This window comes from Mugil cephalus, chromosome 3, assembly GCF_022458985.1.
Source record: "Mugil cephalus isolate CIBA_MC_2020 chromosome 3, CIBA_Mcephalus_1.1, whole genome shotgun sequence".
Taxonomy (NCBI): Eukaryota; Metazoa; Chordata; class Actinopteri; order Mugiliformes; family Mugilidae; genus Mugil; species Mugil cephalus.
Window position 1 is genome coordinate 5,622,956 of NC_061772.1, and position 14,750 is coordinate 5,637,705.

Consider the following 14,750-nt stretch of genomic DNA (forward strand, 5'->3'; position numbering starts at 1 on the left):
AACATTCGATCAGTGTGTGTGAATTGATCAGTCTGGTGGACAGAAGCAGACGGAGAGAGAGGAAGAGAGTTGTTTACCTACAGGAGTACCAGGAAACACATCTGATCCTGTTGTTACTTGTAAATGCATAACATGTCCAGTATGTATTTGATTAAATGATTAATAAATTCAGATCTGGAGATCAATCTGGAGAATTTCCATATTTAACGGAGAAATTGCAGCTTCTCAAATGTTATTTCTTCTACAACGGTGAACTGGATAGAATATCTGAGCACAAAGCAAGACCACTCAGTGCCGCAATGAAGGTTGAGATAATCCACTGGAAAATATGTTGAACTTGACTTAAATCATTGCATCGAAGAAGCTGGTGCATATTTGCTTTAAGAATTATGAAAGACGAGGTTGCTGATTCATTTTCTTGTGGTTGTTTAATTTACAAAGGTTTCAGCTCTAGTAAAAGCACAAACCCAAAGAACAAGATTTTGAATAGTGTAAATATTTAGCTCCAAAATATTCATAATAAATCACTCCATTTGTGCTAGAATACTCACCTTGGATGTGAACTGTATCTCCCCTTTTGAGAGATAAATGTACTTCTCAAATCCATAATCAACACAAACTACTTCTCTTTCCAACTGCTACTTGTACTGGTGAATGTTTCATCTGAGAATATAAAATCATTTTTTAAACTGTATGAATGTGAGAGTTGAAGTTGGCTGTAGAAATACCTTGCCTGGTTCCCTTAAGGATACTAGACCAGCCAATTTTCATTCAGCACACAGCAGAACACATCTGTGTACTCTTAATGTGTGCTAAAGGGGCCTGCATCCTCCTTAATCAGTTCACTTAAGTGACGACAACACACAGCATAACGCTTTACTGGCTGTTAGCTTGGTGTGTGGTTTGGAGATGCTTCTGTCATGCACCTTATCTCCCTGAAGTATTTTCCAACAAAGAAATAAATGTGTAATCCACTTTGTACTTTTTTGGTTTTCTTGTTTTTTTTATTTTCCCTTTTCTCTTTTTTAATGGAGGTGTCTAGTCACATACAGGTCTTAGCAAGAAAGAAAGTTCGAGAAATCCAAGCTGCCATTAAGGTACGTCTGGCTTTGCCCAGTTGCAGGGGGCTTTTCATTGCCATGGTTACAGGCTCTTCCTTTGTTTTCCTCCCCTCCCCTACCCCGCAGGTGTCTAGTCACATTCAGGTTCTTGCCAGAAGGAAATCTCGTGAGTTTCATTCCAAGCTAAAGGTATGCGCTTTTCTGCTTTTGGGCTTGTTGGTTGCTGTGCGTCTTAACTTCCTGTTTCCTGTGGTGACAGAGTGAATGCTTGGTGCTCTGGTTCCCTCTAACCCAAATCCTGCTGAATGTAGCTCGTTCATATTTTCTAACCCCCCCTCACCCTTTCAGTTATCTCTCACCCATACGCCGACATGGGTACTTCCAGTCATCTTCATATCTACATTTATTCACTTTTCCTTTGCTATGAGAGCAGCTGCACATCACATCCATGGCTATGTCTAAAAATACTATAGAAACACATTTATTTCAATTCAAACTCATAAAGAAAATACATTATTATTTATGCGGTAAGTTTTTGAATTATTCAAGAGGCTCACCAACACTGGATTTTTGAGGTTGATAAGGAGGGCCGATAAATACAAAATACACAAGGTATAAAAATATGTAGACATAACATTGTATTGATTCTAAACCACAAAAAAAAGAGAAAAGTGAAGGATTTGGAGAATTCAGAATTTTGTGGAACATGAACGTCTGCACACAAGTTCATCGTAAATCATTTCAGGATAAATGTAGAGGACAGATTCAACATTTAAAAGCACCATGTAAGGATGAGTTTGCTAATAATGTCAAAAATGTGCTATTTTGTCATTTCTTATTGGCTGACGTATAAGTAGTTAATCCAAGTTCCAATAACACACAGGACACATTACTGGCCGGGCTCTAACTTTTACAATGTGTCCATTTGTAAAGGTTTTGATAAAACCAAATGTTGTGCACATGTCAGGGGGCATGCTGGCATTGGCTGTTGGTGAGTGGCTGAGAGCTGAAGGTCTACTTACATGTCTTACTAAGCAGACTTTACAAAAAAAAAAAAAGAGGGGGCATGGCAAGGGGGGGTCTGTGTTTAAAAAAAATGAAGAGGAGATTACATCTCTACCTCCTTTGACAGTGTAACCCAACTTTTCCCTGCTGTCAAAGGCTCAGTGGTGCACATTCAGAGCAGAGAATAACCGTGAAGCTGGCTGTTTCTGAAATGCCCTCTCTGCTTTTCTTGTTCTCCCTTCAATCTGTTGATAACTCCAGGCTCTCACAATGCGCTGGCTGTCAGTCGCTTTCCTCCCAGTTCAGATGTCGTCATTTCAGAGCGTTCTTGTCAGTTATTTCAGAAAAAGTGAAATCTGTTAAAATTACCGAAGAAAGTGTCTCAGAATGGCAGATTAAAATGGGAGAAGAGCATTGTGAAAGAAGTAATCTTGAATAATACTGACCTGTAATTTGAGGTATTTTATGTAGTAATGCTTGTATATCAAAGGACACTCCACCCATGTGCCATTTTCTGCTTTTCTTGGGAGCTGACTATACATTTTGACTTTCACACTTTGCTCCACTCCTAGTATTCAACACGAATTAATGACCCCTCATTAATCTGTGTGTGTGTGTGTGTGTGTGTGTGTGTGTGTGTGTGTGTGTGTGCTGAGAGACCGTCAGACAGGCAGCTAGCCACATGAATGCCTGGTCTTTCAGGGGCACAGGCGGCTGTCTGAAGAAAAACAGACAGCTTTTGTATGAATCTCTGTCTTTTCTCATTTAAAGCAAATTAGAGTTCAGTGGCAAAGAGACATACAAGTGTGCCCTTCATTCTGAGGGGCAGCGAAACCTGCTGTTTCTGATCCTGTCTGTGGCGCTTTAGAAAAATTACGGTCATTACGTCGTGCTTGTTCTGTTGTTTTGTCTCAAATGATGACTACTGATCAAATTGTGAAAATTATAGAGAGCAAGACTTTCGTCTCGGAGACCAAGAATAATTTGTAAATACAAATTTCATAATTCTTTGTCTGTAAGTGATCATTTCTCATCTGTGCATGAAGACGAGGCGTTCTTCAATTATTTTAGATTGATTTCTAACTGATGTTTGAAGCTGTAATGCAGAGGTTTTTTTACACATAGCTCAGACTTAAATTATGTACAGTAGCTGTATTGCAAATTTACAATGAAATCCTTTGTGTTTACACTTAGGTTACAAGTATGGTAAGTATTTATTTTGTTTTAATCCTGTGTCTGCTTTTATTAGGGCCTGCTTCCTCCTCCTGCTGTTTTTTTTTGTTTTTTTTGTTTTTTTGCATTTGTGCTCCTGTCATAGTGACACGATAGCTGCTTCCCAGTGTTTTCCGTGTCTCTTTTTGTCACCGTACCATGAGCACACTGTAGCTGGACTCTGCCCCAGCAGCATCTTCTGCCAGCATGCTTACCTGTAGCTTCTGCCACCAGTGAATCTGCATGAGTTTGTTAGTGTGTATGGGTTGCACCAGGTGTGTACACGGCTACGGCATTTATGGCGTTATTTCAGAAAGGATTGCGTCTAAAATATCCTGCAATCTCCAGCGCTCAGACTTTCTCTGTAATGCTGGGAATTTAATAATAAGTGTAGATATGTAAGGATCATTTTAAAAATCTCTTGACCAAACATTAAACAAAAGCAACTGTCTGGAGTCGCAAAACACTCCCAAGTAGGATTTGTGTCCTTCAGTTGTATTTATGAAATTCTTTGTGATGTTTTTTTGTTTTTTTTTCAAATATGGACCATGACAGCCTTGATAGGTTGTCTGTGAGTTTTTAAAGTGTTTTAGTGGTAGATTAGTCAACAAGCAAACTTTCATTTGAGCGCATGCCACTGCTGGCCATGGTATGTCGGAACTCAGCTGTCATTGTTTAACACATACTTTCAAAAAAGCCTACACTTAGCGCAGCACTGCCGACGTCGCTTCTTTTAACCTGCTTGCTGTTTACTGTTGTGAGGGGTCAGTGGTGCTTTCAGTGTGCTGTTTAGAGTCTGGTCGCTGCTACCTCTGCAACATGCCCCTCCTCTCCCCTGTGTGTGAGCGCTAAGCCTTTTGTAACTGCTGTTAAAAGGACCAAGCCGTGAAGGACAAAGCCCTCCAGAGCATGGCCTCCATGTCCTCGGCTCAGATAGTCTCTGCCACGGCTATTCACAACAAGCTCGGCCTGCCAGGCATCCCTCGTCCAGCCTTCCCTGGAGCAGGGGTAAGAGCCTTGCCGGCACCCCACTATTGATCCATCTTGTCCAGCTTCACCCAGGGCAGCAGTAGGGCCAACCACACCGACACCCGGCCAAATCACATTACACACCACAGCTTTGCACAACTGCCCCTATCAGATAAGCACACAATCAAAAGGAGTGGTAGTCAAGATAACTACATTCACTGAACAATGAACTAAGAGCCATTTTGATCTTGTCGCTAACAGCTGCTCACAATTGGATGTTCTTTGTTGTCCGTTCTTTGTTGTCTATTTATATATCTAATTCTCTAGCTGTGGCAGGGGATGATATCAGCTGGTCAGCCAGGATCCTCACAAGAGTGAGTATCATACTTCACTGATTTGAGCCTATTTTGCATGAAAAACCAAACTAAAATGCTTGGTTGTCCCTTGTTTTGTTTTTCTACTGACTGCTGCTCTTTTTGTGTTTCAGCATTAAGCCTTTCACCCAGCAACCATATCCCATCCAGCCTGCAGTCACAACAGCCATATCAAGTGAGAATTTACCTAATTAAAAAAAATGGATGTTCAAAACTCAACTTTTACTCTTTTTAACACTGGGAGATTCTTCTGTAAAGGTTTTAGTGAATTTGCGTATGCAGGTCTGCCAATATGTGGACGATATAACATAAGAATTATTAGTCACAGTGTTGTTAAAGTTCAACCCATTCTTTCATTGTTGTGATTTTCCTGTAGGTTATGAGCCCACAACGGCTCCAGCGCCCACAGCACCAGCGTGGCAGGGCCGCTCCATCGGTACATCCAAACTCCGACTGGTGGAGTTCTCCGCTTTCCTAGAGCAACAGAGAGATCCAGATTCGGTGAGCAGAGCATTATACTCAAATCAAGAGATCCCACTATCGCACAGCGTTCATTCCCACCTCTTATCATGCAGTCTTTTCCTCTATGAATACACTGGGACGTTTTCCCAGGCAAAGTGTCAACTGAGAGGAGGCCAAACCAAGCTGAGAGGGGCCAATCCTGGCCTGTAGCAACACACAGCACACAAACGTGCAGAAACAACTGTGTATTAATCGTCTCCTTGAAAGGCATGCTAAATCTAAATCCATGCCACAATATGCAGAACCTCTAAACGTTCTCCGATTCCTTTTTAATGTCTCCCTTAGCAATTTAATATTTGCCTACATTTTCTTGTGCACTTTTGGGATTGATATTGAATGACAACAGCCATTAATCTTATGTGCAGCGTACGATTTGAAATTGTTGCATTTGCCCTAAAAGCTACATGCTGCTGGAGAGGCTGCTCTATGAGCTTTTAAACTGAAGTGCAGCACCACATGACAGCGTTTCATTCGGCCACAACAAGGGCAACCAATATCTAAAAATGTTTCTCTCATTGGCCGCTTCTCTTTATTTGCTTTGGACTGTGCATAATGCGTCCGATTTTCATCCACTTTAAAACTGGACCAAAAAAATCTCTTTTAAAAATGGAAGAAATAGAACAAACCTAAATTTTGTTCTCATCCTACATTTTAGTTTGATTCTAGTGGCCTTTGATGCAGTGACAGTGTTTTTTTATGTGAGTGAAGCTTGTGAGATAAATGATTATATGGTGGTTTTGCCTTATTTAAGGCTCGAGATTGATCTATTTCAGTCAGAATTTGTGGTATTTTAAGTTTATAGAATTTGGGTAGAGCATGCTTTGTTTATAACGAATTCACTTTTGGCTTTCATGGAGCAGAATGTTATTACCTAATTTGTAGATAATAAAATAGAAAAGTTACTTAAAACCATTCAGACAGACACACAAAAAGCCATGTTGCAGAGGGTTATTTCTCATCATCACTGTGTATTGTTCCCAATCTAATCCTGCCAGCCACCATAATAAGAAAGTGGTAATTTGTCAGAACTGGCTTATTTGGCTTCAGTTAAACCTTTGTGTGCTGATTACTTTCTGGATAGTGATGTGCAGAGTACTGTTACAGATTATTTTATTTCATGTTTACAATCACTGAACTCCGACAGGATAGGACTGTATTTTAATTTTCTGAAACTAAATTTGCACCCTCAAACACCTCTTTTAAAATACAATTCTTTTACTAATTTATTCTCTCTTCCAGTACAACAAGCACCTATTTGTGCATATCGGGCAGACAAACCATTCTTACAGTGATGCCCTGCTGGAGTCGGTGGACATTCGTCAGATTTATGACAAATTTCCTGAAAAGAAAGGAGGACTGAAGGAGCTGTACGGAAAAGGCCCCCAGAATTCCTTCTTCCTCATAAAATTCTGGGTGAGTAATTAATCAGTCACACTGATAAAGATTCATTATGTTTTCCATGCATCCGTTTTAATATCATCATGCCCTGGTGCATATTGTGAAATGTTTGACGGTAGAATCCTGTTCAGTAACAGTGTGTTCAGGTTTGTGCTTAGTGATTGGGTGTAATCAGTCTACATAGAGAAGATTGCTCTCTTAATGTTTGCAGAATGCACTCTGCTATATTTGGACTTGCATAGCAGGAGAGCTTTTGATCAAAGCACTCGCTAATTCAGTGTAATATCTCTAAACAATGGAGTGACCTGGTTGCACTCCTAATGGCTGTTTAAACATTGCATGTATTTCCTCACTGATGCAAAATGCTAACTAGCGGCTGCCAACAAAGTAGGGCCGTATGCACTTGGACCAAGTCCCCTCAAATTCCTTTTGAAGTGACCGACAAATCTAAATTTCAAATGAAAGACGGAATCTGCACAATAATGAATGTATAACTGCTTTGCTTAATGAAGGAGGAGAATGTTGTAGGAGGATGTCTCGTCTTTTTGTGTCCATAATGAACAGGATGTTCAGGGCACAGAGAGGCTGCCCTCCAGGAGCAGACCCGTTCAACCTTGTAAATCAGTCCTTTAACGTAACTTCATTTAATCCTATTTAGAGTCTTCTTTCCAATATGGGCACATTAACATGCTTATTCAGATATGGCTGAGATCTCCTAATTTAATGTGCAACGTACACAGATTATCTCAACAGCTCTGAGACCAGACCGATGTCTGCTGTGTTACCTTGTAAGATACTAACTCTAACAATTATTCTAATTCTTATGCTGTGCTGCTTATTTCAGTTTATAATAAAATAAAAATACTGAACAGTTTTACACTAACAGGAATGCTTGGAAAGAAACACCTTTTTAAATCCCGTTACATTTTGACAGGTCACAATTTCTATTTTTATGAGAAAAACAAATAATCTAATTAAAATCTGAAAACGATGTGAGGCTTGCGGTGATAATCCCGGAGACAGTCTTCCATGTCTGCAGCTTCCCAAGCAGACACAGTGGTTGAACACAGTGGATCGATTAGCTGCTAAGGAGAGAAATGTCTTCCTCAGTAGCTGGTAGAGACCAAAAACGGAGCTAAAATAATAAATCTTTCTTCCCGTTACTGGACAAAAACATTATTCTTCATGACTGTCAGTGTTTCTCTGTATCTGCAAATAAGATATCTGCTACCAGCGTTGCCATAACAGTTCAGAAGGTGATGATGTGTCTGTGACTGTTGACGGCTATTTTTATATTTCTTGTGGGGTTTTTTTTGCCTTTAATGCACTCTATTAACTACATGTCTGTTCAAAAGCAATAGTATTTCTTTAAATGGGACCCTAATGTTTATTTCTACGTGGTGTTTTCTCCTCAGGCTGACTTGAACTGCAACATTCAGGATGATAATGAATCTTTCTATGGAGTGGCGAGTCAGTACGAAAGTTCAGAGAACATGACCATTACATGCTCAACAAAGGTTTGCTCCTTTGGCAAGCAGGTGGTGGAGAAAGTCGAGGTACGTACTTATTTTCCCATCTTGAGGATCAGAACAGTGGCTGAAATCTGAATGACAAAAGCCATCCCTGAACATTATTCTTTTTCTCTTCTTCCTCAGACGGAATATTCGCGGTTTGAGAATGGACGCTTTGTCTACCGGATAAGCCGGTCTCCCATGTGTGAATACATGATCAACTTCATCCATAAGCTAAAACATTTGCCTGAGAAATATATGATGAACAGTGTGCTGGAGAACTTCACTATCTTATTGGTAATCACCTCACTGACCTGAGTGGGCGATGTCCCTCTCCAGGACTCTCATTCTTCTTCCCCTTCTTCTTCTTCTTCTTCTTCTTCTCTGCTGTCAGGATGTGTCGGTGGCTCCGGCTGGGAGGGTTTGACTGGGTCTTGGGATGAGTTCTTCTTGCCGGTCTCACATTCCTTTCATTCCACAGGGGATGAAACACAGTGTGAGGAGCCTCATTATCTGCAGGGGAAAGGGAGGATAAGAAAGACCAGGAACCCCTGTTATTAGCCATCACATGGGGTCTTAAAGTGTAGCTCAGCACTGCTGAGAGGGCAAAAAATAACTAAAAGGCCGACACACAGCCATTATTTGGGGTGTGCACAAAAAAAGCCACCAGGGATCGTTTTGCCAACAGAATTTTGTTTTATCTTAAGAGTCACTTCTCAAAAGTATCAATATGCTTTTAGAAATGGTAGATCATTTATTTGTGGTGGGTATGTGCACGGGCTCCTCAAGGTTTTGTTGTTTGTTTGCTCGTTTGTGAAGTAGCTTTCTAATTTTTTAAACTAAATGTGCCTGTTGATTGAAGTTTATGTTTTCATAAAAAACGACAGAAATCAGACACTAGGGCCCTTATCAGGGGAGTCAGAGCCAGATTTACTGAGCTTTTCTAGTATTTGTATAACTGTGGCTTGTACATTTGCCACATTAATAATACATTAATATGTAAAACAGTGATGCTTATCTGACACCACATGCTTTGTTTTAATCATACTCAGCCCTTTTTCCGGGTTTCATTCCTAAAGATTACACAGAGTACTTCTCTACTAGACAGTGACTGTGCTCTCCCTTGCAGGTGGTGACGAATAGGGACACCCAGGAGACGTTGCTATGTATGGCGTGTGTGTTTGAGGTTTCAAACAGTGAGCACGGCGCCCAGCATCACATCTACAGACTGGTAAAGGAATGAATGGCCCCCAAGTGCTCTCTCTTCTTTTCATAGACTTATCAACCTCAAAACAAGTGGCAGTGCCTCTACAAGAAAGTCATACCTGCAGATGCTCTTTGGTCAAGGTATTGGGTGAATTCAGTTCTGAATCTGTTTTAATATAAGTGTTTGTTATTTGACTGCAGCTGTGAATTGCGGTACAGTTGTCTTATGTTTAAATATGGGAATTCTCATTTTAAATGCGTCTCTGTTGGGTATACATGTGGCCGTTCTTACAGAGTTTAGATTTATTTGGTAAATGGAAAACTATATGTTGTCCTCTTATTTGTTATGTAGAAAAAAACGGATGCTGGTCTTTTCTATGGGCAGCCTGGTGTGGTCTGTGTAACATGTTTGAGGGTGTTCTGTATGTCTGTACTTTATCATTTGTGAACATTCATACTGTAGATATACAGACACGCACCCACAGCCAATAGATTTCCCAAAGAAACTAATAACACTATAATTATATATGTGTGTGTGTATATATACGTGTGCACATATACATATATATATTTATATATACACGTAGAGCTGGATGCAGGTAGTTGAGAATAAAGAAAAAGGACTATTTCTTTAAAAAAAAAAAAAAAAGAAATATATAGGACAACAACTCCGCTTTCAGTCATATGTGTATCCCTGTTGAAGCACTCCGAGTCTTAGCCACCAACAACAGAATGAACACACTGTGAAAATATTACTTTTTTTTTGCCTGCATCTGATTCATAAATGTAGGAAGTCTTAACTCCTGTTACACATTTCTGTGCTGCAAACGTCTTTCCTGTGCGACAGCTGATTCTACACAGGTTAAAGTACGGCTGAAACAACTCTAATCAGACTTATCTGGCCCAAAAGCACTTTGTTCCCCTTTCGGTGCTTGTCCCTGTGATGGTTACTTTTGTTCTGTTAGATCTGTGGTTTTGGAACTACAATTTAAATTATCCTGACACTACAAGTAACTTGGAGACAGCATGCCATGTTCAGTATGCTGCGGCTTTGTCCCCGGGAGGTCCCCCCCCTTACACCCACCCCCACCCCCTCTGGGATCATGGTTTAATAATTCCAAGCCAGAGTGTTGCTGCCTTCTTGGTCACACTACGTTCACATGTTTCTGTGGCCCATTGATCCTGAGCCTTAAACATCTTAAAGCTGTATGTGAGCTCCAAAAGATGCCACTAAAACTGTGATCTCTACCTGTGTTTGAATTGTGCTTAAAGAAAACACACACACACACAATACAATCTGCCAAAGCGTAAGTGTACAGTGCCTTAGAATATACTGTAACATTATCATTTGCTTTGTTTTACAATCAGTTTTGTGGATGAAACTGGCAGAAATAACTAACCAATGTATTACATGGTACATTTTCACATCTGAGAAATTATGTTTCCTAAAATTGGTACACTCCTAGGAACACCGTTTTTGTTGATGTTTTTAAGAGGCAGTACACTTATATTAAATTAAGTTTGCAAATTTAAGCTCAGAAACATGTTATTTTTCTCAAACACTGTAATGTGTTTCAGAAATATCAGCCTTTTTCTAAGAGTGTAATATAAACACAGACTGACTGCCTTTCCTGTCGCAGAAGACCAAAAATACAGAGATACAGTCGATCTTTTTGTCATATCGTGCGCGGTAGCAAGGAAGTGCCTTTGGTTCAAAGTTTCCAGCTTCAAAAAACATCAAACAGAAATTAAAATTTAAATGTTGCTAGACCAAAAACAGAAGATACATACGTGAAACCAATCACCACATTGCCTTTTAAAGGACTGTCACAACAGCAGGGGAAAGGTGGTTAGCGGTGAATAAAGCAGGGATGCACCGATACTGTGACCATGTACCCATGTTTGTGAAACAGCTCAGATACGACCGACACATGGTGCCACTCTACAGCAATGTAACGTAAACTGTTAAATTGGACGAGCGGTAATGTCAGCAGTATGGTATCGTTTTAGGAAAGGCAATGACAAGAGTAAAACAGACTGTAAACTATTCTCTGCTAAACCGTCAAGAGCAGGAACAAAATAGTTCCTTTAAGGCAAGTCACTTGTTAAAACCTCTTAAGGATAAACAGCTTTGAGGACAGGATGTCAGTTGCTGCATGAATGTGGGGATTATTTCCTGCAGCATTCCGCCGCACGAAATTTGTCCCCTTCATCTCCACTGATGTTTCTACAAATACTGTCATTGGATTAACCGTTTAATAAAGATTTGACTGAGCAGTTTTAGGGTTTGAACACTAGCTTAGCAATAGCAGGTGCATTCGCTGATTTGCTTCAGATGAGGCACATGCTGAAAAGTTGTGCTCACGCCGTGGCAACACCAAAAACACGATCAAGGCCACAGGTTGATTCCCTAGCTCGCCATGTGTCGCTCATACCCTCCAGCCGGCTGTTAGTGAGTCTTCTGACTCAGAGGTCTTGCAGGTGTTATAGCAGTCAGATATTAAATAGCTGGATATTTTAAATATTCCACCTTAGCCTATTTCTGCCTGGAAGGCATTCAGGTGCAGCTTAACCAGCATATTAAATGAGAAACAGCTCCAGCAAGCCATTCTGACACACTGGAACAGTACATATTACATGCTGTTAGCATGTAGCATGATGCTACAGTCTCTTGTCGAGCTGAGACGAGCTCTGAGAATATTTTCTGTGACTTCTGACCAAAGAAACAGATGAAGAACAAGGATTCAGGGCAATGACGGCAACATTTCTTACGGCCATACATAAAAAAAAAACAAAAAACAACACTAAGTACTCGTACTTGATAAAAAAAAAAGTGGTATCCGTGCATCCCTAAAATAAAACACACGTTCATTTTTATTATTATAAATTAATTTCAGAAGCTATGAAAGAAAAACTATTTCTCTGCTTGAGGTCAAAGACTTCATCTGACACCGCACAGCTGCTGACTGCACGCAGGATGTCAACTCAAACACTGAAGCTGTCCGTTTAGTGCACACTTGCAGGTTCAAGTGTTTTTCAAAAGAGTTTTGGAATCCAGTATGGTTCCCTCTTTCCCAGGACCACACACTTCTACGTAGTGAAAACCAGACTTTCACGATGTTCCCTTTAGTGATGCAGACACAGCTGGCATGTCAACGAGGCGTCCACAGACACACAATCCTTAATGAAATACAGGAAAAGTCAAAGTTTATATAATAGTTCATTAAACATGACAAACTAAAATTAGATTTAGGACAGTGGACGGGGGCACAAGGCCACCACCTCCACTGCAAGGACCGTAATTACTCAAACATTTACTGTTTCTTTACAAAATTGTAATCATGTAGAGTATTTTAATCAGAGAAGCTCTAAATAATTGCAGACAATGTCTCTGGTGGAAGCAGATAAAGTTCAATCATTCAGTATTTTGCCACAGTCCAGTGGACACCGTGGAGGTTTAATAGGCTTTTTCTTATGTTTACCCTGTGTATGTATCCGTTCACATTTATTGATTATGTAGTGAGATGTTCCTGTTTTGTTGTTGTACTTGTATACTTGGTTTTGTGATGACATTGTCTGTATATTGCAAGCCCAATAAGATGGTAATGATGTTACTGCTGCACTGCTGGTACATTTTGACATTTTAACACTAAAAACAGCAGGACTGATGCCTTTAATGGCATGAATGTTTGGTGGACCGTTTCACTAGGAAATGGACACACACACTCACAGAAACAGCCACGTTGAGGAATCATGCTACAAACATATCAGCAGTTTAGCTCTTGTTATTTTTATTTTATTTTTCTGAAGAGTAGGTACTGGTACCTTTCTGTTTTATAACCATTTCCGATGGTGGCTTTAAAGTGATTCTTGACATAGCTCACACATAACTATCATACACAAATTTGGGTTTGTGTGCAGATGTTTTTTTGTTTTGTTTTGTTTTTTTGTAAAAAGGTGCTTTGTATAAAAGTCTATCTTAGCTTTCCTTGGTACAGATGTGTGATATCTTTTCATATCCATGACACTTAAAGTGTTGGAGCAAAGGAGAGAAAAGAAGCTCGGCTATGTTTCTGTGTTCTGCATATGGTCTTGTCTTTGCTCCGTAACATTATGATGCCTTCTTGACAATAGTTGATATTTTGTAGCTTTCTAGATACTTTGTATGTATGCAATATTGCAGTTAAATAAATCCGAAAAATATCTCCTCACTTTTTATAGTGTATGTAACATAATAGTGTATGAGTGACTGTGAGAGGTCAGACCTGAGCATTTCATCACCACACACACACAAACAAAAACGCATGAACCTCAGATGAACAGTAGATGGAGCTGGTCACTTCCTTTTTCTTTTTCTTTTTTTTTTTTTAACGTGCCTCATGTAATTTCATCCAACCGCTGTAATAACAAACCACCACTAGAGGGAGACATTGCTGAATGAAAGGCAAAAGCACTGTGGCATCTTCCTTGAAATTTACACTTCAATTTGTAGTAAACTATATCATCCTTTATGTCATTTAATTAGAGTCCAGTGACATTAAGAAAACATTCTAACTCCTGGTACTGTAATACCAGGTACTGTAATAGTGAAAATAAACAGAACCAAATGAGAAACAAACCTGAGACAATATTACGTGGTATATTATTATATGAATGTATTTTATAAAGCACCTATTTGAAAACATTAGTTTCTTTAGAGATGATCTTGGCAAACTTTATTTTTTTGACTTTTAAAGACTTGCTCTACATGGGAGAACTGGAGGGGCTCTAAACAACTGCTATTAAAGTTAGATGAGTGAAAACCTGAAGTGACAGACATCTGGTGAACACAGTTGGGTTGAGCAGAGAGAATAATGGATAGTTTTGGAGGGCAGTGCACCATCTTGTGGTCATTTCCAAACCAGTTTAAGAGTATTTGCACCCCTCAGTATTTTCCACACTGCTCGAGAAACTTAAAGGAACGCTTTTTAATCGGGGTATAGCATCAGGTCAGTTAAACGTCTTGAATTTTAATATTCACCACTGATATTTTTCCCTCCTCATCGTTCATGACTCTTTGTCACTAGTTTTAGATTTGGTCTGTGTCACTACTGGTATGACTAATGACACCATACCTGGACCCTACAGATGTTGAACAGATTCCTCCAGGATGGTACATTAATACGTGCCATCACCAGAAGGTTTGTTGTGTCACAGCCTCTGGAGGTTAATGATTTTCATTTCCATCAAACAATGTGTCATCCTCTAGTTCCTAACACATTATCCAGGCCATGTCAGTATAAATACCCACCATCAGTATTTAGATCTCATTGAGATCTGATGTGTTTTCAAAGTGCTCCTTTTATTTACTTGAGCAGTGTACATCGCATTTGTGATATTCAATGACCATGAGTGGGATTTAATTCTAATATAGCATTTAAGAATGCTTTTCCATGCCAGTGTGCTCTTTTTAATAACAAAGTGACACATTTAGACTGCGCAGATTAATAGAT

General features: G+C 39.7%; 1 protein-coding gene across 11 annotated transcripts in view; it reads left to right on the plus strand.

Moving 5' to 3' along the window:
• Positions 1-14,750, plus strand: part of tead1b (TEA domain family member 1b) — a 45,090-nt gene that overhangs the window by 29,750 nt on the left and 590 nt on the right. For 2 of the 11 annotated variants that reach the window (XM_047580499.1, XM_047580500.1), the window contains 10 exons: positions 1,035-1,250; positions 3,261-3,272; positions 4,155-4,286; positions 4,575-4,621; positions 4,735-4,796; positions 4,998-5,122; positions 6,383-6,556; positions 7,957-8,097; positions 8,197-8,349; positions 9,182-13,469. In XM_047580499.1, coding sequence (XP_047436455.1) covers positions 1,035-1,250; positions 3,261-3,272; positions 4,155-4,286; positions 4,575-4,621; positions 4,735-4,796; positions 4,998-5,122; positions 6,383-6,556; positions 7,957-8,097; positions 8,197-8,349; positions 9,182-9,295 — 1,176 coding nt within the window. In that variant the 3' untranslated portion in view covers positions 9,296-13,469. Of the gene's footprint in view, positions 1-1,034; positions 1,251-3,260; positions 3,273-4,154; positions 4,287-4,574; positions 4,622-4,734; positions 4,797-4,997; positions 5,123-6,382; positions 6,557-7,956; positions 8,098-8,196; positions 8,350-9,181; positions 13,470-14,750 lie in introns of those variants that run through there. The other 9 variants (XM_047580501.1, XR_007112439.1, XM_047580502.1 and 6 more) reach the window with 9 other exon arrangements.